Here is a 20,743-nt window from a genome sequence, read left to right as displayed (position 1 = left end):
GCCAGAGGACCGCCCCCTCCCCCAATCTAAGCCAGACCCAGACCCAAACTTTTTAAAAACCTCAGTGCAAAGCTTAGCCTCCATCCCAGGGTCTCCCTCCTCCAGCCCTGCCTCCCCTTTCCCAATGAGCAGGCACTGGCACGGGTGTTGGGTCTGGTACCTTGGCTGAAGTCAGAGCGGACGTGGTGCACCTCGTACTGGGCGGCTGCAGTGCACACAGTCGAGTGGCCATAGCAGAAGCAGCTGGTGCAGCCTGCGGGGTTGTGGGGCTGCAGATTGAATGAGCCAGGTTGGCATCTGGATGCAGGGTGACAAAACAAAGCAGTGGTACAGGCATGGACGCTTGCAGTGGGGGAACTATAGCTACTCCCCTCCTGTCTGCTCCCCACAGCATGCAGTTGAGGAGCAACGGGTGTGTGCATAGGCAGTAGGGAGGAAAGGAGGCAGAAGAAAGGGACTTCAAATCCCAACCTCTCCCAGCAGGAGTCGCTGGAGAGAAAATGCTGCAGGGGACACCTCAAATACTGCATTCCCAGCCTCTCTCAGCCAGCGTGGGCCCCCGGCGCGAGCAGAGCAGAGGCAGGAGGATTGCCAAGAATGAGAAAGGAGTGCAGGCGCCGGGGAATGAACCACTGCACTCCCAGCTCCTCCCAGCAGGAGGCACCACAGGGAGTGGGGTCAGAGTGCTGGCTGTGGGGAACTGGTGGCTGCTGCAGTCCTGTCTTCTCCCAGCAGGTGGCACAGTAGGGAGCAGCGAGCTTGCCGTTCCTCCGGTCTCCACCCCCAATCTCATTGCTCCAGTGGGGGGGGAGGGGTGCTGCCTCGCTCATGCCCACCCTGGAGGGAGAGACTGACCCGGCAGTGGCTTTTTCCAGCCCCCAGCCTTTTTCCATCCCCGGCACGGCCCGAGATGGTGCTTCGCTCACCTGTTGCACAGGTAGCCTTCCACCTTCTCCTTGCAGGAGCAGCGCCCCGAGTTGGGGTCGCAGGTCCCCACGCTGCCGGCAGGGTCGCAGGCACAGGGTCTGCAGAGGCAAAAGCCAACAACGTGAGACCCACTCCCCACTCACCTGTCTGTCAGCCCTTGGCCCTCTCAGGTCAGGGCCAAGGCTGCGCTCAGGGGTGGGAAGCGGAGAGGGGCCAAGCTCCCCTGAAGTGCAGGGGAGCCAGTTCTCTCACCTGCAGCCCCCTGCGCTCAGGGAGTGGAACCCGGCCCGGCAGCGCTCGCACTTCCAGCCAGTCACGCTGGCCTTGCAGTCGCAGGCCCCCGAGCTGTCACACTGGAGCCGCAGGGAGCCTGCGAGGAACCAAACCAAGAGGAAGCCGTGAGAGAGGGGCTGGCAAGAGAGGGAGACTGCTCTCCCCCCCACCCCCACCCCGCCACAAAGGGGAGCAAGGACTCTGCCTCGAGCACAGCGCTGTGGAACCTGGGGGAGGTGGATCGGGAAGGGAGGTGCCTCCAGGAGTCATGGGCTGAGGGAAGAGCATGCTGCAATAGGTGGCAAAGAGGGCAAATCACAGAAAAGTAGAGTGCGTGTGGGACCTGACGGAGAGAGCAGGGCGTGGCGTGGGGCAGGGTGGGAGAGATGCTCCCCGGGATGGGACGTGGTTGAACATTTAAGGTTTATGGTTTTTTTAAGAGGTCTCGAACCAGTCACTGAGGATGCACCTTTGTCCCTTCCCCGCAGTTAACTGGGCCCACATTTCTGCCACAGTTAAGAGGATTTAGGCCTCTTGCTCCCTGGAGTGGGTGAGGGGCCTAGTCTACACTCGAAAAGTTTGGCTGGGATAGCTATACCAGCATAGCTTCCCAGTGCAGACACACTTATATGGCCAAAAAAGGGCTTTTGTAGGTGCAGCTTATACCGGTTCCCGGAGTGAAATGAGGTCTGTTGTATCTACACTAGGGCTTTTGCCAGCATAACTGTGTCGGTGGAAAAAAAAAAAAAAAAAAAAAAAGTCACAGCCCTAACCAACATTGCTGTAACTATCTAGTATAGACCTGCCGTGAGACACAGGCCAAGCGCAGTGCCAGGGTCACGGCTTTGCCAGGTGGAGGCTGGACAAGCTGACGGGACATGGCATCACCTGCGCCAGGGCCACCCGTTTCCTCCCCCCAGCGGTGTTGCCGTGCACGACATACCCGCCGTGTTGCAGTTGCATGGCTGGCAGGCCGTCTGCCCATCCCACCGGTAGTAGTTCTGCCGGCAGCGCTCGCAGTGCGGCCCGTCGGTGTTATCCTGGCAGTTCAGGCAATGGCCGCCATGTCCCGTGCTCCGGTACAGCTCCCGGTCGTAGAAGCACTCGACCGATCGGCCGCTGCAGTTGCACGCTGTGCCGGAGGGAGTTGGGGGGCAGGTAAGAGCGAGAACGTCACAGGGACCAAAACAGACATGGAGATGGAGGGGCTTGGGTCTGAATTGCCACTGGGGGGTGGGGCGGGACTGAGCTGAGACAAACCCATGGCACTCGGGACCTCCGCTGGGTTCCAGCCCAGGTCCCCTGGAGCGAACGGATGATGTGTTACCTCACTGGACTGCTATTATTATTATTATTCTGTATTGTTTGTAATCTGGGAGAACCAGGAGCCCCCGTCATGGGTCAGGACCCCTTTGTGCTAGGGGTTAAGCACAGCACAAAGGTAGGCCCTGTGCCAAGAGCCTATAATGGAAATGCAGCCCCCTTTCCTGCTTCTGGGGTGCAGTCAGGGAATTCCCCGTGCAAGGCCATGCGCATCTGTGCTAGTCCTCAGAGTCCCCACAGTTTCTCTGTCAGTGTCCAGATGGTAAATGCACTGACAATCGTCCGTGTGTCTGTCTCTGACTGTAGGTAGCGCTCTTGCCCCTGAGTCGACCTTGTTATTTGCTGAGCACCCCCGGGGGCTAAGAGTAGTGCTACATACAGGAGATCAGACCCGTGCCCCATGACGCTTATAGTCTTAATTGGATGGAAAACACAAAATATATGCCTGCCCTCAGAGAAGGGCTGATGTAACAGATGGGTGACCCCCTGGGTGCAGCATGGGCATCTCTTTCCACAGTGACTGGAGCTGTCCTGCAAGAGGAAGGAGCTGTTCTCTTGCTGTGCCAGGGTGCAGGAGAGGCCACTGCCCTGGGTCAGAATCAGGACCCTAAGCTGACTTCCCCCAGCATCTGACGTTAGCAGCTTTTGGCCACTGCCCACCAGGGCTGGATTCGAACTGGCAACCTACAGGAACAAGGCTCCCGGGACCCTGAGAAAAAATGATTTTCCGAATGGCAGAGTCAGCCTGCTGAGTGAGGAGTGGGGCCAGTCAGCTTCCTGAGAGCGCCTGCAGGGCCCTAAGACCTGGTACTCACGGAGACACTCATTGGCGGACTGAGCAGTTCCTCGCGCCCATGGCCGGTCCTGGTAGAAAGCCTGGCATTGCTCGCAGTCCACCCCGGTGGTGTTGTGCTGGCAGAGGCAAACCAGCTGGCCCATTTCATTGGGGGCACACTCGCTGGCATGGCCGTTGCACTTACACCTGCAAGGGAGCCACGGGGCTGTCACTGTCAGGGTTCGGCTGAGCCTTGGGAGCGTTAATTAGAATGAACGCTGTGCTCAGCAGAGCCATTCCCTCCGTAGGCAGGCCCAGCTTCCATGGACTGCAGGGAATCCACTGACTCCAATGACGGGCTCACCCCTGGATTTGGTCCAGTTTGTGGTGGTGCCAGGGTGTTATTTCAAGGAGGTGAAGCTACTCTAGAGCAGCGGTTCCAGACTGCTGTACCCCTTTCAGGAGTCTGATTGTCTTGCATACCCCAAGTTTCACCTCACTTAAAAACTTGGACCATGGTTAGTAGACTGGGTTAGGTGGCACATAAGGACATCCAGCTGAACCAAGCTTAGCTCAGCCCCCCATTGCTCAGCCGGGGCAGCTGCCTACAGCACACAAGGGCACTGGTTCTAGCCCAGCTAGCAGAAGACAGGCTGAGCTGGCAGGTCAAGTGCACTGTAGTGTCTAGCCAGCAGCTGGTGAGTGCACTGGGATGTGCCTGAGGGGGTGGGCTGCTGGGCCGGTTTCAGGACCCCCAGGAGAGCATCGGGGTATGGACAGAACAGACGTCACCCAAACAGGAGGAGGAGGGAAAGCAGCACAGGCTGGGCCCATTTCAAGGCCACCCATCCCTCTCCCGCAGGCGCTCCCCAGCAGCACCAGCTGCGAGGTCATTGAGACTGAGGGTGGCCTGATCAGACGCTAATGAGTTCCAGCTGTTTGGGACTGGAGTGTCAGATGAAGTTGCTGTGTGCTCCTCTCCCAGCGTCTCTACTCTGGAGCGTGGGGAGCAGCTCTCACTTGGCCACTGAGATGTTGACCCTGGGGATCCGATGGGAGCAGGGAGATACTGACAGTACAGCCTCATTCCGGGCACCCGAGGGGGAAGAGCATGGAGGGCGGGAGGTGCCCTTCTCCATGGGAGTGCTCATCTGCAGTACGCTCACTCGCAGGTACTGCAGGCCTCGCCCAGTTTGTCCTCCAGAAGCAGAGAACTCCACCAGGCTTTAGCAGGAGAAACCTGGGCCGGCAATGGCGGATCAAAAAAGAGGAAGGACTCAGCTAAACCCTGCAGCAGTTCCAACTTTGTCCTCTCCTTCCTGTCAAGCCCAGCGACCCCAGGCCTGAGCGTCCAGGGCCAGCTGTCATACAAGCCAAGCAAGCGGCCCCTTGCCATACGGCCCACCCTGCTTAGAGTGCACTGGGTTTGAACAGGCCAGGGTTTAACCCTTTGGACACTGAAGAGGAGGATATTGGTGTCCTGGGCCTTCTCCCTCAGTCCCACAGGAGCTCAGCCTCCACACTCTGCAGTCACCCACGGGCCTTTGCACCCCACTCATCTGATCTTGGCCACTGGCTGCTCTTCCCTGCACAGAGCCCTGCACCAGTTCCTCCCCACCCATGGCCTGACCCACTAGGGAGACCTGTCTCGGCTGGTCTGAGGGAGCAACTGGGAACCAGCAGGGGGCAACTGAAGGAAAAGGAGAGAAAAGTGGGGGTTCTCCCGAGCATCCTGCCTGCTAACAGCTGGAGACCCCTCCTCTCACAGACCAGCCTCCCTCCCTGGCTCCAGCCTGCTTAGCCTCACCCATGCCACAAAGCTCACAGACAGTCTGGACCCCAGGAGCCGAGGGCACTGCGCACCGAGCGGGCAGTCTCCCACAATCACAAGCCCTGTGCGCCGGCAGGAAGAAAGCTGGCCCTGCTCCAGGGCAGGCGGGAGCCGGAAGGCTCTGCTAGCACTGCTGTTGTGTTTGGGTGAGTTGTGTGTTATGGCTGGTTTGCTAATCCCCCGAACAGGGCTTTGTTTGGAGCTCCCTCTGCAAGCTATTCTCCCACAATAGTTTTGACCGGCAGCCCGCACCGCAGCTCCATGTCCAACTGCTTGGGCCGTGTAAATGCTCTACGTATTGAATACAAACTATGCACCATATGCAAGCAGGACAAAGCCTGTTCCACACATGAGCAGCTTTCCACAGCCTGTTCCCCTGCCAGGTCCTGTTTGCTGGAGATCCATCTCCCTTGAGTCCCTGCCTGCTGCCTCCTGAAGGTTCCTTTTCCATCTCATAACGAGAACATCCATGCAGCCCCAGCAGCTGGGAGCTGAGACTGGGAACTTTGGGCAGAGAAAGAGCGACACACTTTCTAAGTCCATTGAGATGCATGGGCCTGGGAGAGCTTTCTGGAGGGACTGAGAGGGAAGATGGCAAGTATAATCCTAGAAACATACGCCTGGAAAGGACCTCGATAGGTCATCTAGTTCAGTCCCTTGCAGAGGCAGGATTAAGTATTATTTAGACCATCCCTGACAGGCGTTTGTCTAACTTGTTCTTAAAAGCCTCCAGCGGTGGAGATTTCACAACCTTCTGAGGCAATTTGTTCCAGTGCTTAACTATCCTGACAGTTAGGAAGTTTTTCCTGTTTCTAACCTAAATCTCCCTTGCTGCAATTTAAGCCCATTTCTTCTTGTCCAGTTCTCAGTAGATAAGGAGAACAATTTATTATCCCCTTTATGTACTTGAAGACTTGTGTCCCCTCAGTCTTCTCTTCTCCAAACTAAACAAACCTAATTTTTTTTCCCCAATCTTTCCTCATAGGTCAGGTTTTGTAGACCTTTTAATCATTTTTGTTGCTCTCCTCTGGACTGTCTCCAATTTGTCCACATCTTTCCTGAGGCGCCTTGCCCAGAACTGGACACAGAACTCCAGCTGAGGCCTTATCAGGGCAGAGTAGAGCAGAAAAATGACTCCTTGCATCATGCTTGCTACATTCCTGCTAATACAGCCCAGAACGATGTTCGCTTTTTTTGAAACAGTATTACACTGTTGACTCCTATTTAGATTGTGAGCCACTATAACCCCCATGTGCAAAATAGGGACTGTGCTGCTTAAACAGGGGGAACTGGAGTGTAAGTGCCTCTCATCTGTGGCTCTCAAAAGGCTTTAAGCCTCACATCCTCCCTTTGTACCATCATCTCCATTTTACAAATGGGAAAACTGAGGAACAAGGAGATTAAATGGCTTGTCCCAATCACACAGTCTCAGAGCTGGGGGCAGAACCCAGGAGTCCTGACTCCCCGTCCTATCCCTTAACCACAAGAACATCCTTCCTTCCACTTCTTCTCCCCATGCCCCACCCACGCCTTACCTGCCGCCAACCGAGAAGTCGGAGATGGCGTAATAGTAGGACTGCAGCACCTTGGGATCCTTGAAGATGTCGTCCCCGAATGTGTTGAGCCGGTTCAAGGAGATGAGCAGGTCAGTGCCGGTCACCCACTCCTGAGGAGTTCAGGCCACAAGAGAGTGGCTGGTGAGTGGCCCAAGCAAACACATCACCCGGGGGGGGGGGTCGGGGGGGTCAGCAGCCCCTTTACAAGAGGGAGCAGAGGAGGCAGCAGAACCACCACACCACCTTGAGGAACCACCATGTGTATAGCACTACGTCCTCCCCTTAATTCATCGAACCCTCGTGCTGCTTAGACACGCACATGCACATGCCAGAAATCGTGCAGTCCAGGTGTGGCATGAACTTGTCTTCTCTCCATCTGCACCATGTCCTCCCATGCCGAGGGAGGCCCTGAAACGTTCTCCCCATTTGGCTGGCAGCGGAGAGGAGCCCCAAGACCTGACACTAGATCCCAGTTTCAAAATAGCCAATGTTTTGGGAAGTTTGGGTCTGGGCTTGATTGGACCCATTGAGATGGAAGATGCTCAGATCCCACAGTGATAGGTGACCTAATGAATGATGGATAGATGAGATAAAATTTAGGATCCAAATGTCTTCAAAATGCAAGTGTGTTTGGACCTGGGATTTTGGTCCAGGTCCATTTTGGGTCACAGCTGGTAATGGCTAGCTTTTGAGTGGTTTACGGAAAACAACTTTCCTCCTTGCTTCTGGGAGAATGAGTGTGATAAGGACATTGCTCTGTGTCTTCCCAGGGCATGCAGGCAGCAGGCACCAGCGGGGGTCACTCTGAAGAGAGAACTTTTTTGCTTCTCTACTTCTCCCCCATCCCCACCCCTTCATCAGAGACCTCCGTTCTCTGCACAGAGCTGGAGCGGAAGATCTGACATTTGTGAAAGTCCTCTCTCCGAGGGTTCCGGTCAGGAGGAGATTCACTGAGGGAGCTGCCACAAAGTCAGATGATATAAAGCCAGAGACTGGAACGTTAACATTCCATGGAAGAACTGACGGGAGCAGAAGAGGAAGTTCTGCTGCTAGTGTATAGGATGTATCCTCTCCACTAAGCCCCCTGAATATGTACTTTCCACCATCTTCGAGTCCCTTTGAGAGCACAGTGTGGTCCAACCTTAGGCCTGGTACCTGGACACAACCCTAGTTCCCAATATTGGTAGCAAAATGAGGGAGAACCTTAGACTATGAAGTTGAACGAAGACTAAATGTTTTGAATCCCAGGATACGTCTACATTGGAATTGGTAATTTCCAGTCGAGTAGACATACCCACTCTAGCTCTGGTTGAGCTAGTGCACTAAAAACAGAAGTGTAGCCATGGCGACTGAAGGGCTAGCCATTGGAGTATGTGCCTAGGCTCTCGGACAGCATCGTACTCGGGGCAGGTGGCCCATCCTGCCACTCGTCCACCGCAGCCGTGCTGCTATTTTTAGTACACTAGGTCAGGCATAGCTAGAGCGGGTACGCCTACTCGCGCTGGTAATTACACCTTCCAGTTCCAGTGCAGACCTCCCAATGGTGTTGGGAATGGGGTTAGCCAGCAAGAGTCTGGAAGAACTGGATTAAGGCCAGCCTAGCACGATCCATTCCACTAGGGTGCTGGAGGTTATTCACCAAGGGCTTGGTGGATCAGAGTTTGGGCCAGCTGAACACGGTCCATCAGACCCCTATAAATCCAGCTCAGAAACATATTGCACATCTGTACATTCACACACACATACACTCACATCGGAGCAGAATGGAGTTAAGAGGGGAATCTCTCTTTATCTGAACAGATATTTCTAATGTGCCTATCCCCATGGTACCTGAGCACTAACAATATTACAGATCTCCAAACACGGTTCCCAATGCCAGCTCCCCTGAGCCACCTGGTCTGCTGGACACACATGGCCGCCTCCAACCCTGAGCCCAGTACCTGTAGCACATGGCTCTTGTCAAAGCTGTAGGCGCTGGGCCGGCCCTCCAGGGTGGAGAAGGCCACATTCCCTCCACTCAGCGGGGAGATGTCGCTGAACTCCTCAGTGCAGAAAGCCACTTGCTCATCCTCACCAGGCCGCAGGTACTGCCGCTCTTGCTTCCTGTAGGTCTTCCCACAGGAGGCGCTGTAGTACTGGTACGGGATCCAGGGCCCGTCCACATGGCTGCGTTTGTAAATAGCAAAGCTCTCTGGCCGGCTTGTGTGAAACTTCAGCCGCACATAGGTGATTTCATAGGACTTCCCTGAAGAAGGAGGAGAAGAGAAGGCAAAGTAGTTAGGTGCAAAGAGCTCATCCACAGTCTGTACATCTCTCTTTGGGTACCACCAATTTCAGGAGCTACAAATGCTTGTCAAAATCTGCTGACATAGGTCATTCATGCCATGGGGTAACTGACTTATTGCCCATGTTAACCCCATATGTTGTGCCACGAGGAACCTGTGACAGCTGCTTCTAAATGAGGAGGTGTAACATTGTCCCCGTGTTACAGCTGGGGAAACTGAGGTTCAAGAGAGCTGATGAAGTGATTTTTCCAAGGGAAAGGAATTACTGAAGCAGTTGGGGATAAAACCTAGGAATCCTGAGGCCCAGCCCTGTGCTGTAGGTGTTCTGTGAATACACAGAGGACTTCAGGACTGTCATTCTGACACTCTTCTTACCAGCACAAAATTCACACCCACATTTTAAATGCTAGAAAAGGGAATGTTTTACAGAGATGCTACCCCAGAGGAATGAGCCATCAGAACAGGTCCGTCCCCAGTTGATGGGGCAGGGATGAGCAAATGCTGCCTCTCCTGGACATGCCCCACGTCAACACCAGGCAGGAAATTCTTGCTCACACAGACGCCAGTCGCACCTTGGATTCCCCTGGACAACACCAGCTCAGAGCGACCCAGCCTGCCCAGTGTCCCTGATAACTCCTGCTTTTGCTGGTTCAAGCAACCTGTTTATTTTCTCTCTGTCTGTTTCTCTTGACACACAGAGAGATATGTCAGCCCAAAGACAGCTTTGCAGCTGCTCTTCCAGTGCTGGTCCATGCCAATGATGTGAAGGAGGATGCTGGACATTAAAAAGCATCCAATCCATCCAGGTCAAGAGATCAGAGCTGGGACCCAGACCAGACACTCAGCTTCTCAGGTGCCAGCCGAAATCCAGCCTAGCTTGAGGTCGTTGCCACCTAATAGCTGCTCGGTGATCTCTGCAAAATGGGTTTGCTGGGTCTCAAGCCAGATTCCAGCAGACAAGCATCCTGCGCACACACAAAAAGGCCCAATTCCGAGCTCACTCACACCCATGAGACTCAGGAATGAACTTCACTGAAGTCAATGAGCCAGCTCCTCAGATGGTGAAGTCAACAGAGCTACGCTGATTTACAGCAGCTGAAGAGCTTGTCCAATGGAGCTAGACTGCTGTAAAACCAACGTAAGGGAGAGGAGAATCAGGCCCACCATCACCAACTGGCCTCCTTCAGGGCAGCATTAGGAAAGGAGCTGAAGGACTCAGTGGACCATGGAGACTCAGCTCCCTTGTTGGCCTTTTGAGTGAAGGTTGACACCACCCGCTGAAAGAACAGCGTGCGGGGGAGGCTGCAGCGAGGATAAACAGAGGGGGCTCCAGTCCCCGAGGGCAGTCAATCCACCACTACAATTGCTTATTGAAAACATTAGTGAGAAAAAAATAATACAAACATCAAACTGCTTAATTGCCAGAGACAAAGGACTGGGTTCAACTCCGAGAGCTGGTTCTTCCATAATTACACTACTATTGATAGTCCAAAACAATCCGCTACAAGGTTTGGGCTTTGTTGGAAAAGATAACGAGTCCGGAATGTTAGACGGGTTATCTGGGGACTAAGAAAAAACAGCCTTTAATTGGACCCATATGAATTATGTCGGCTATGGGCTGTGACTTTGTAAGAATGCTGTCAGGGAGCGGAGATAACTCAGGCTACCGCCGGGCTGTGGGGGGAAGAATCTGCCATGGATCAGCAGTGCCCAGATTATCTCTTGCCATCACAGAAACCTGACTACTGTTTGCAGTTCTGTCTTCGGGAGAGATTTGCTGATAACCTTGCAAGAAGGTAGCAAGCGTTAGGGGAAGTTGACAGCAACTGCTCCCCCTTGGAGACAACCCCTTTTACAGGATGACTCTTGAAAGGCGCTGAGTGCTGAATATCCATTGAGTTCAGTGGGAGCTGAGGCTGAGCACCTCTGAGGATCGGGCCCAGCGTGGCTGTTGTACCCATACTCTCTCTTCTCTTTCTTTTCCAACTCTGTTGTTCCTCTCTGGTTGCCTTCCACCCTCTGGGAGCTTTCTAAATTGATCCTAGTGGAGGCTTTATCCGCAGCTGGGTTCTATGCTCACTGACCTGCTTCCAACTCATCGCTCTTGCGAGAAATAATGCATTTCTAATGTCTTTTGTGAGAGTTCCTTTGGTTTGGTGGGTCTCAGTCTAGTTCCCAGGGAGGCAGAACACAAACCACCATGACAACTGGCTCTGACTTGTGTTCTCTGCAGAGGCTCAGGTTTGGCTGGGGTGGGGTGGGTGACCTCTCGCCCCAAATAGTGGTTCCCTCCAGGTCCAGATTGAGGCCACGGTGGATAAAATTGGATGATGAAAAATAATAATAATCATCAGATTTTTTTGGTTAATTTAAATACAGTTTTGTTTGAAAAAATAAACCTATTTAAATTTGAAATTATGATAACCTATGTTATGGGGTAAACTTACTATGATCGATTAAAATAATGTAAATTAAACTTCAGAAATTAATATTAGGCAGTACATGTTTGCTGACAAAGTTTTAGGCAAAAGTCAAAGCACTGAGCTGGTGGAAGTCTGGCTCAGCACCTGGAACCACCGTTCATTGAAGTACAAAACCAGCTTTTGATAGCATTGGCCTCTTCTGCAGATGCAGTGAGAATATATTCTTCATTTCAGTTTATTCAACTTGTTCAGTTCAATGACTAATTCATTCAAAGTCAAGAAACCCGGTGGGAGTTGAAACATTAGAAAAAATTGTTTTCCTCTCCCAATTTATGGATGAAAGTGAGGTGTGAGGGGATGAGATCTACTAGTTCTAAAATCTTGAAGGACATGGTGACCAGAAAGAATCATCTTAATTCACTAACTACAGATAACACTTCCTTTGTTTAATAAGTCAGTCAGTTTTAAATGCAAAAGATGGTTTGATTAACTTTTTTTCTTGTGTATCCAGCACATTTAAGGTTTAATTTAACTAATTTTAAAAAATTTAAATGTTTTTGTGCATTAATTTAATTTCAGTTTCTCTCCAAACAGCTTGATGTAAATCATGAGTGAAAGAAATAATTCCCATCTAGTAAATAAGAAATGTATCAATCACCATTTCTAACAATAAAAAAAGTAAAAATTACAAATCTGAATACATGTATGTTAAGCTATATAATTGCTTAAAGAAATATGTATAGATATAGTGTATTGTCCTGGTTAGCAAAAAAAGCAGCACCAAATTTAGGCTAAAGCTATATTTAGTTGCAAATCAACATGATTCAGTGGTTACCAACCAATGAGAATCAAGTCTTCTTTAGGAAAAAAAAAACAGATAAGTACAAGTGCAAATCAAGATTAAAAATTGATTGATTTAAATCACCAATTTTAATCATGATTTAAACAGCATGGAGTTAACCTTGATTTAAATAATCCATCCTGGCAGAGGCACACTGGACGGGCAGCGCTGTTGAATCTTGCCTTGATGATGCCCATGTCCTGCCTGTCCTGGGAAAGACTCACATCCCGGTCTCATGTAGGACTCCTGAAGGTCTTTGGGGTGGAATTCCAGACACCCTGGGTGGGTTTATTCCCAGACAGGAAATTCCTTGGGGGCGTTTACCAAAATGGCAGGAGGTCACAGCTGTCAATGCGCAAAACAATTTCCTCTGGGAGGGGAGCTGGTCTCTGCACTGTGTCAATAAACAACCATTGAATGACCCTCACAGAATCAGCTTGGATTCCAGCTAAGTAGCAGACGGCGGGAGCAGCGGGAATCGGAGATCCCAGGTTCAATCTCCAGGCTATCAGATTAATAAAAGACTGCACATCAGAGAAGATTTTGGAGTTTGCTCTTGGTCCAAGACACTAGGATAAAATTAATGGGCCAACCTGTGTTCTCGTGAGAATCTGGATAATTCATTTGACTACAGACGTGGCTAGCACCAACAAAAATTCTGGCACATAAGGATTTTCCGTTAGTAGCCCAGCAGGGGCGGAGGGGAGGGGAGGAGTAAAAGAACTGACAAGCAGCAAACTGTGCATAGAGGAAGAAAATGAGCACTGCACGTTGCACGATCTGGCGGGTAGAGGAGGAGAATGGGAGACAGGACTCCTGGTTCTATTCCCAGCTCTGCTGCTTACTCTTTGGGCCTCAGTTTGCTTATCCGTAAAATGAGAAAGATCCACCAGGCTGGGAGGCTAAATTGTTTAAGTCAGTAAAACTATTTTAGGTCTCTGGATGAAAAGGACTATAGATGGGCTGAGTATTATTGTGATATATAAGTGTCACATCCACCTACACTCTCAGCTGTACCCTCCGATGGAGAAGCCACGCATTAGTCCTCAATGACATGAACAGTTGCTACACAAGGATCCATCCCTTAAGAGTCAAACTGGCTCCTCCTTCCCCCTCTTAGGCACAGAGAGATGTTTCATAGATTATAAGGAGGGTGTTAAAAAGCAGCTACTGAAGCAGGACATTTTTAAAATCAGCAGGTCCTGTTAACTTGCATCCAGAAGTTTTAAAACAGCTGGCCGAGTAGCACTCTGGCCCATTAATGTTGATTTTCAATAATTCTTGGAACACTAGCGAAGTTCCAGGGGATTAACACAAAGCTGCTGTTGTGTCAATATTTAAAAGGGTAAACAGGATGAGCCAGTCAAAAAACAGATGATACAGGACTCAGCTAATAAAGAATTAAAGGAGGGTAATATAAATAATGCTAATTACCATGGGTTTATGGAAAAACAGATCTCAAACTAATTCATCATCTTTTCTGATGAGATTACAAGTTTGGTTGATACAGGTAATAACAGCAATGTAATATACTTAGATTTCTGTAAGGCATTTGACTTGGTACAACACAACATTTTGATTAAGAATCTAAAACAATACAAAAACATGGCACAATTAAATGGATTCAAAACTGGCTAAGTGATAGGTTACAAAATATAAATGTAAACAGGGAATCATCAGGTATGTTTCCAGTGGGGTCCTATGCTATTTAACAAGGTAATTTATCAATTACCTAGAAAACATAAAATAATTACTAATAAAGTTGGCAGATAAAGATTGCGGGAGAGGTAAATAATGAAGCGGACTGGACACTGACACAGAGCAATCCAGATCCCTTGGAAAGCTGGGTGCAAGCAATTATGCGTATTAATAAGATCAAATGTAAAGTCATATCTAGGAACAAAGAATATAGGTGATACTTACAGGATGGGGAACTCTATGATTCTGAAAAGGATTTGAGGGGATAATCAGCTGAACATGTGCGTCCAATTTGATGCTGTGGCCAAAGAGCTAATATGATCCTTGGATGTTTCATCATGGGAGTATCGAGTAGGAGTACAGAGGTTATTTTACCTCTATGTGGCACTGGTGTGACCACTGCTGGACTACTGTGTCCAGTTCTGCTGTTGATAGTTCAAGAAGGATGTTGGGGAAAAAAACTTGGAGAGAAGTCAGAGAAGAACCACAAGAATAATTAAGGGATTGGGAAACATGCCTTATATTGAAAAACTCAAGGAGTTCGCTCTATTAAGCTTAACAAAGAGGTTAAGGGATGACTTGATCACAGTCTATTAAATACCTACTTGAGGAAGACACATTTGATAACAGAGGGATCTTCAGTCTAGCAGACAAAGCTATCACAAGATCCACTGGCTGGAAGTTGAAGCGAGGCACATTCACAGGGGAAATAAGGTGCAAAAGTTTTTAACAGTGAGGGTAGTGAACCGTTGGGACAACTTAACAGTGGCTGTGGTGGATTTCCCATCACTGGAATTTTTTCAAAGAAAGTTTGGATATTTTTCTAAAAGATTTGCTCTAGTTCAAGCAGGAATTAGTTCCGAGAAGTCTTGGGTCTGTCTTACGCAGGACATCAGACTAGATGATCACAGTGATCCCTTATGGCCTTACAATCTATGAAGCTGTAAAAGGAAAAACCGGGTTTTATGGAGGTGGAACGTGGAATGAGCGCTTCTCGGCTCCTCCAGCGTCGCCTTTCATCCCAGGCAGGAAGCCCAGTCCTAACTTTCCGGCGATTCAGAACAGATGTCTGCCTGCCTGTTCACGGGGGGCTGGGAAAGGAGTGACCTCTCTTGGAAACAAGCTGCTCCTGTCTCCCTCCGCCCTTACCCCCACTGTTCCCTTAGGAATCAGTGGCCACAGCACGAACCTTCCACCCTGATGGCTTTGCAGAAGCGGTGCTATCGACTGCTTCCATTTGGAAATGCACCATTGCGTGTCCCCCAAGAGTAGCCCAAGCTAAACAGACACACACTCTGACAGCTTTTGGCTGATATTATTACTATTTATTATTTGTTTAGCTCCAACAATGACTCTCTGTAATCTCTTGTATTCAGAATGTGGATGGCAGGATATGAAAGAATGAAAATATTTGCGGAGCTGGCTAATTGCCAGGAGAGTTTATATAGCAGGGAAACCTTTTCAGTTTTATTTATAATAGAAGGCATGAGCCCTTACATTTTAACGGCTGAAAAAGTGGGACAGTTTTAGAATATCTGAAATATATGGGCCAGATCTTCAGTTGATGGAAACTGGCATAGCTCCACTGAAATCAGAGCTATGCTCCTTTACACCAGTTGAAAACCTACCCCATAGGAATTGATTCACCACCATGTTAGTTTAGTTTTACACCCTTGGAACTGCATTGAAGTCAATGGAGATACACACTAGTATAAAACTGAAGGAGAACATTGGTGACCCCGGCCCATAATACACAGCTTTAAATAAGGTTTCAGAGTAGCAGCCATGTTAGTCTGTATTCGCAAAAAGAAAAGGAGGACTTGTGGCACCTTTGAGACTAACCAATTTATTTGAGCATAAGCTTTCGTGAGCTACAGCTCACTTCATCGGATGCTTTAAATAAGAAGCACAAGCTACCATATACCTTCAACCGTTGGTGACTACTTTGAATACCCAAGTGTTATTGGCTATATAGAACCCCATCTGTTTTTACACACCTGTGCAATTCATTTAATTCAACATATAACTCTGTGGAAAATAATGATTTTTCCCCAAGAGAAAAAAAAGGGGTTTGTTGTTACCACATTGGACTGGGAGTCAAAATTCTTGTGACCTACTCTCTGCTCTGCCACTGATTGACTGTGTGGCCTTGGGCAAGTTGCTTCACTTTTCTGTGCCTTGGTTTCCTCATCTGTGAGCTGGAGATCATAATACTGATGGTTGGCACAGGGGCTGAATGCAGCTCCACTAATTACTCTTCATAAAATGCTATGAGATCACAGATGGAAAGTGCTATAGAAGTGCAAAGACTTAGGATACAGTCTATGATCCTTTCACAGGTGTTCTGAGGCTGGACAAATGCAGCTGGCAAATGGCAGCATGGGAAAGGTGTTTTGCCAGTTTGGGACTCACATGCCTTCTGGATCACATTAACCCGTTCAGTCGGCAGGGCCCTATGCAGTCTGCCCCCTCTTCACCGCCATAAACAAACCCCACTTTCCAGTGCCCTGCCCCACTTCACTATGGGCCCAGCTATTTCTAGAAAGTTTCTTATCTGGTTCCCATCACCTCAGCGCCAGAGAAACTCACAGCTTTCAATGCATTTATCCTCACAGCACCTGAGAAGCAGGGAAGTGCTGTTATCCCCACTGTATAAATAGGGAGCTGAGGCATGCCTAGGCTAAGGGTACGTCTACACTGCAATCCAAGGGGCGACTGCAACATGCATACATGCACTAGCTTTTTTAGCCATACATGCATGGCTAAACATAGCAGTGAAGACGAGGGCGCAGAGGCTGTACAAGCCTGACCGGGACCCTGGGTACATACTTGCCTGGTTGGCCCTTACGGGGGCATCTTCACCACTCCTTTTATCCACACTAACTAGTGTAAAGCCAGCGTGGGAATGCCTAGGTGGGCTGCAGTCATCCCTCTAATTGCATGGGCCAAAGTCATAGAATCATAGAAACACAGGGTTAGAAGGGACCATCAGGGTCATCTAGTCCAACCCCCTGCCAAGATGCAGGTCACGCAAGGAATGGTGGAGTGGGGGACTCAGCCTGGCTCTCCTGAGTTTCAGGCTAATGCCCCAACTACTGGGCCATCCTTCCTCCCACAGGTCCAGCTCACATTTTTAATCTCATCTATACATGTGTATAATGTTGCTCTCTCTCGGGGGGAGGGGGGGGAATAATCCTAGATGATCAGACCAGCCAACTCCCTCTTCACTTCAAGGGCCTTCTCTTTCCAGCAGCCCCTGCCACTCTGGGCCAGGCCCCTTGAAAGCAGAAGGTTCCCTGGGGAAGGGTGGTTCCGGTCGCGCTTACCCAGATGCAGGGTGATGTTGACAGAGTTGGGGTGCTGTATCCCGAAGGCCATGGACTGGCTCTGCCACCAGGTGCTCTGCTCCTGGCTGTGGAAGTCGGTCAGGTAGGTGGGGTTGTGGTGGAGCAAGGGGTCTCCCGCGTCGCAGCGGTGGCACAGCTTGGTGGTGTCCCGGGCTCCCATCTGGAGGCAGTAATCCTCGGGCGGGGAGCCGCACGTGTTGGTCGCCCACACCTCCCTGCCGAACGCTGCATTTTCGAAGGCGGGCGTGCAGTGCTGTGCCTGCCCCCACGGGTCGTAGCAGGAGTCCATGCCCCCTGCAGCAGGGTACGGCCCGAGGGACAGCAAGGCCAGGACACACAGACAAGGAGCCTGTGCCATGGTGAGCCTCAGAGGACACTGAGCTTCCTTCTCTCAGTCACAGCCTCTGGAGACTCTGGCAGGTCCCTCCTTTTTTGCCAGAGCAGCCCCGCTCTCGGATCCACTCGCTCCAGGTTCCATCTTGTGGATGCTGATGGAAATGCCAAAAAACAGGCTTATTTTTAAATCCAAGACAACGTATTCACCTTCTGTTGGCCCAAGATTGACGCCAGGGTCTATGGAGGCTTCACTGAACGTGGAGTGACGGAAAGAGGCCACAGCCCCTCTTCTCTCCATGGCCTATAGATGCCAAGGGATACCCCAAAAGTGTCTGGCCCTGGCTGTGGTTGGGGCGCACCTAGAGCCTCAGCACATCCTTGGAAGCCCCTGTGCTGACCCACCCTTACCACCTCCATCCTGGTCTCACCACTGTGGGCCTTTGTGGCAAAGCACAAGGCCAGCCAGAGAATTCTGGGAAGGATTCTATGGGAGGGACCCCCCAAACTAGACTCATTTTCCATAAAAGGCGTATGGGCCCCCGCTGTGGGAATAGGGCCCAGCAGTCTGTTCCCATCAGCCCAGGAATGGCTCTGTAACGTTTCACTTCCCTCACATTTTCCAGGCTCTTTGCAAGAAGAGGGCTAGAAAGAAACTTTTCTTTTTTTACATGAAAACGGAGAGTCTCCCTCTATTTCTTATTGTGCCAAACTGAGGAGCAAGGGAGACCTTGGGTGTCACTGAGCCCAATGCCTAGCTCTGCCTCGGCTCTCACACCCCCAACACTGTCAGTGCTCCCCAGTCCTGACCAGGGGCACCCCTGCTGTTCCAGTTTGGGGTTCCCCGCATAGCTTTGCTTGCAGGGACCCCGTCACTCAGACACCATCTTTGCCCTAACCTCCAGCACCCTTGTTATTCAAGTGACGCCAACCGTGCTGAACTGTGTTTTACGATGGCGAGGCACTCTCCCATCGGGGACTGGACTGAGACGCCCAAACTCCTCCTCTCTGGTTCCCCGCAGGAAGGCAAGTTTGGGGTGCAGGACTCCAGGATCCCCATTCTCTCTTGTGAGACTGAGCAGAGCAGTCAGAGAGCTCCAAGGCCCCTTTCCCCAAGCACTTAAGGAAGCCTCCGGGCTCTGAAGAGTTGAGGTAGCTTCTTCTTCTAGGGAGGCTCAGACTTGGAAAGTGTCTCCAGTAGGTGGCAGGGACAGACCATCATTAATCCCTGTCTAGCTACTAGCAGGGAAATGCTACTGGGGTGGGATGGAGGTGCTCAGAGGAACAATAGGTCACCCGAACAGGGGAGCAGGAGCCCAGCGGGGTTACAAGGAGCGCCAGGCCGAGGTTCCCTGAGCAGCTTCTCAGACAAAAAGAACATTTTGCTTCACCTGCCTTTGTGCTGCCCATTTCTGATGCGTTCCTCACGCAAGAGACCAGTTGAGGATTTAAAACCAAGAGCCGAAAGGGCTGCAGGGTGAGGGGTCTCAACCAGAGAGCACCGGCCCTGAGGTGAATCGGAGTGGTGCCGTCCTGGCCAAACACTTGCTACTCAGCGCAGGCTGCGTGGGCATGGGACATGTGAGATTCAGATTGAGACCAGAAGAAGCATGGTGTCCGTCAGCCAGTGAGCCAGCACTAAGAGCAGACTCAGTCGATGGGGGAAGTACCCACATCATCCCCAGGCTGCGTACGCTAGGTGAGAGTCCTGCGTCCCACAGCAGCTGGGGTCTTGTCTGTAATGAGATACTTGGTCACCCACCTAGCTACACCGCAGTAGCAACAGTCATGCAAACGCCTCCCATAGAGGAGCTGCACTCACGTAACACAATCCTTGCACGGGAACAGCTTATTTTGGTTTGCAAGTGATGGTTCATTCTGGTGCACTGCGTGTCTGCTGAGGGTTTGCACTGGGGCACGGGCACCTACTTTGACTCAGCTACTCCTGTGGCTAAATCCCCAATGGAGACGAGGCCCGAGACTTACCTCCAGAACCCAATGGTCCCCAGCTGCTGACTGAAAGGAGATGCTGGCCTCCGTCTGATTTGCTAGGAGCTTGTTTAGGCTTCCTCCACTCAGACGTCACTCCATAATCCACAACAGGAAGCCTCTGGTCATTCTTTCAAGTTTTTTGTGGAAGAGTCCTACAGAATTTAACAGAGAGCAGTTATTTTATATAAGTCTTTGTGGCCCGCGCTAGGATTCAACAGGATGGGTCACAAAATATGGAAAAAGTCTGCATTTTCTGTTGCATTCTATATGTTTTTAAGAGCAATTTCTATACACCCTCCTGGCTGTTAAATTCTATATGGCTTGCCATAAGGGTGCTGATGGAGAAGTGGGTGCCAAGACACAGAGTAGCTGAGGACACGGACACTTGGATGGACACAGACGCTTCGTTTGGTGCATGCCTCTGAACTGCTATCGGCCAGCGTAAGCCTCACCATGGGGAAATGACAGCATCAATTCAGTCCTGCTAAGAGAACTTCACTCCCAATGCCAACCACTTCACAACGCCTGACTCCCTACAGCGAGGCAGGTGTGAGGCTGAGGCTGTGATTCCACCCTGAACAATCCTCCCACCCCAGCTGCCAGTATCCCCCTTTGCAGCACATACGTTGTGTCTTGTACCCTGGAGTACACACAGCTCAACCTTTACCTCTAAATGTGTCCTAGGTCTATACACTATTCTACCAATGCACCTCCGTCACATCCAGCACCCACCTTCTCTGCTGAGGTTGCACAGTTCTGCCAATGCACCTCACCCCAGACCTGCTCAACCCCACTTATTCCATCCCAGCATCTCCACGCAGCTCTGTCCACGCACCTCATTCCAGCCACGGAGCACCCCCAGCTAGTCTAGCCCTGGGCCTCCACGCTGCTTTGCCAAGACATCTCAGTCCCAGCCGACAACATCCAGCTATTACAGCCCCTCACCTGCCAGCTTGTCCCTTGCAGCTCAACCTTGATTTAACACCCCTTGCTATGCCAGGCCTAGACCCCCCTCTCAGTTCTGCCAATACACCTCAGTCTCAACTTTCAAGAATAGGGTCAGGCGAGGGAAGGGAACTGGAGGTTGGCTGAAAGAGCATAGACTTGATGGAGCTGCTGCTAGCCCCTTCAAGAGCACG

General features: G+C 50.8%; 1 protein-coding gene across 1 annotated transcript in view; it reads right to left on the bottom strand.

Moving 5' to 3' along the window:
• The window catches only part of LAMC3 (laminin subunit gamma 3), a 44,235-nt gene extending 26,569 nt beyond the window's left edge, over positions 1-17,666 (bottom strand). The window contains exons 1-8 of the mRNA XM_074973606.1: positions 17,259-17,666; positions 8,626-8,930; positions 6,665-6,795; positions 3,339-3,505; positions 2,144-2,332; positions 1,180-1,297; positions 927-1,025; positions 161-297 (exon numbers count right to left, since the gene is read on the bottom strand). Of these exons, the coding sequence (XP_074829707.1) occupies positions 161-297; positions 927-1,025; positions 1,180-1,297; positions 2,144-2,332; positions 3,339-3,505; positions 6,665-6,795; positions 8,626-8,930; positions 17,259-17,637 (1,525 nt within the window). The 5' untranslated portion in view covers positions 17,638-17,666. The remainder of the gene's footprint in view (positions 1-160; positions 298-926; positions 1,026-1,179; positions 1,298-2,143; positions 2,333-3,338; positions 3,506-6,664; positions 6,796-8,625; positions 8,931-17,258) is intronic.
• Between the last annotated feature and the right edge of the window lie 3,077 nt (positions 17,667-20,743).

The sequence above is a fragment of the Natator depressus genome, chromosome 16 (assembly GCF_965152275.1).
Source record: "Natator depressus isolate rNatDep1 chromosome 16, rNatDep2.hap1, whole genome shotgun sequence".
Lineage (NCBI taxonomy): Eukaryota > Metazoa > Chordata > Testudines > Cheloniidae > Natator > Natator depressus.
The sequence above is the reverse complement of the archived record's forward strand: the minus strand, read 5'-3'. Positions and strand labels throughout refer to the sequence as shown.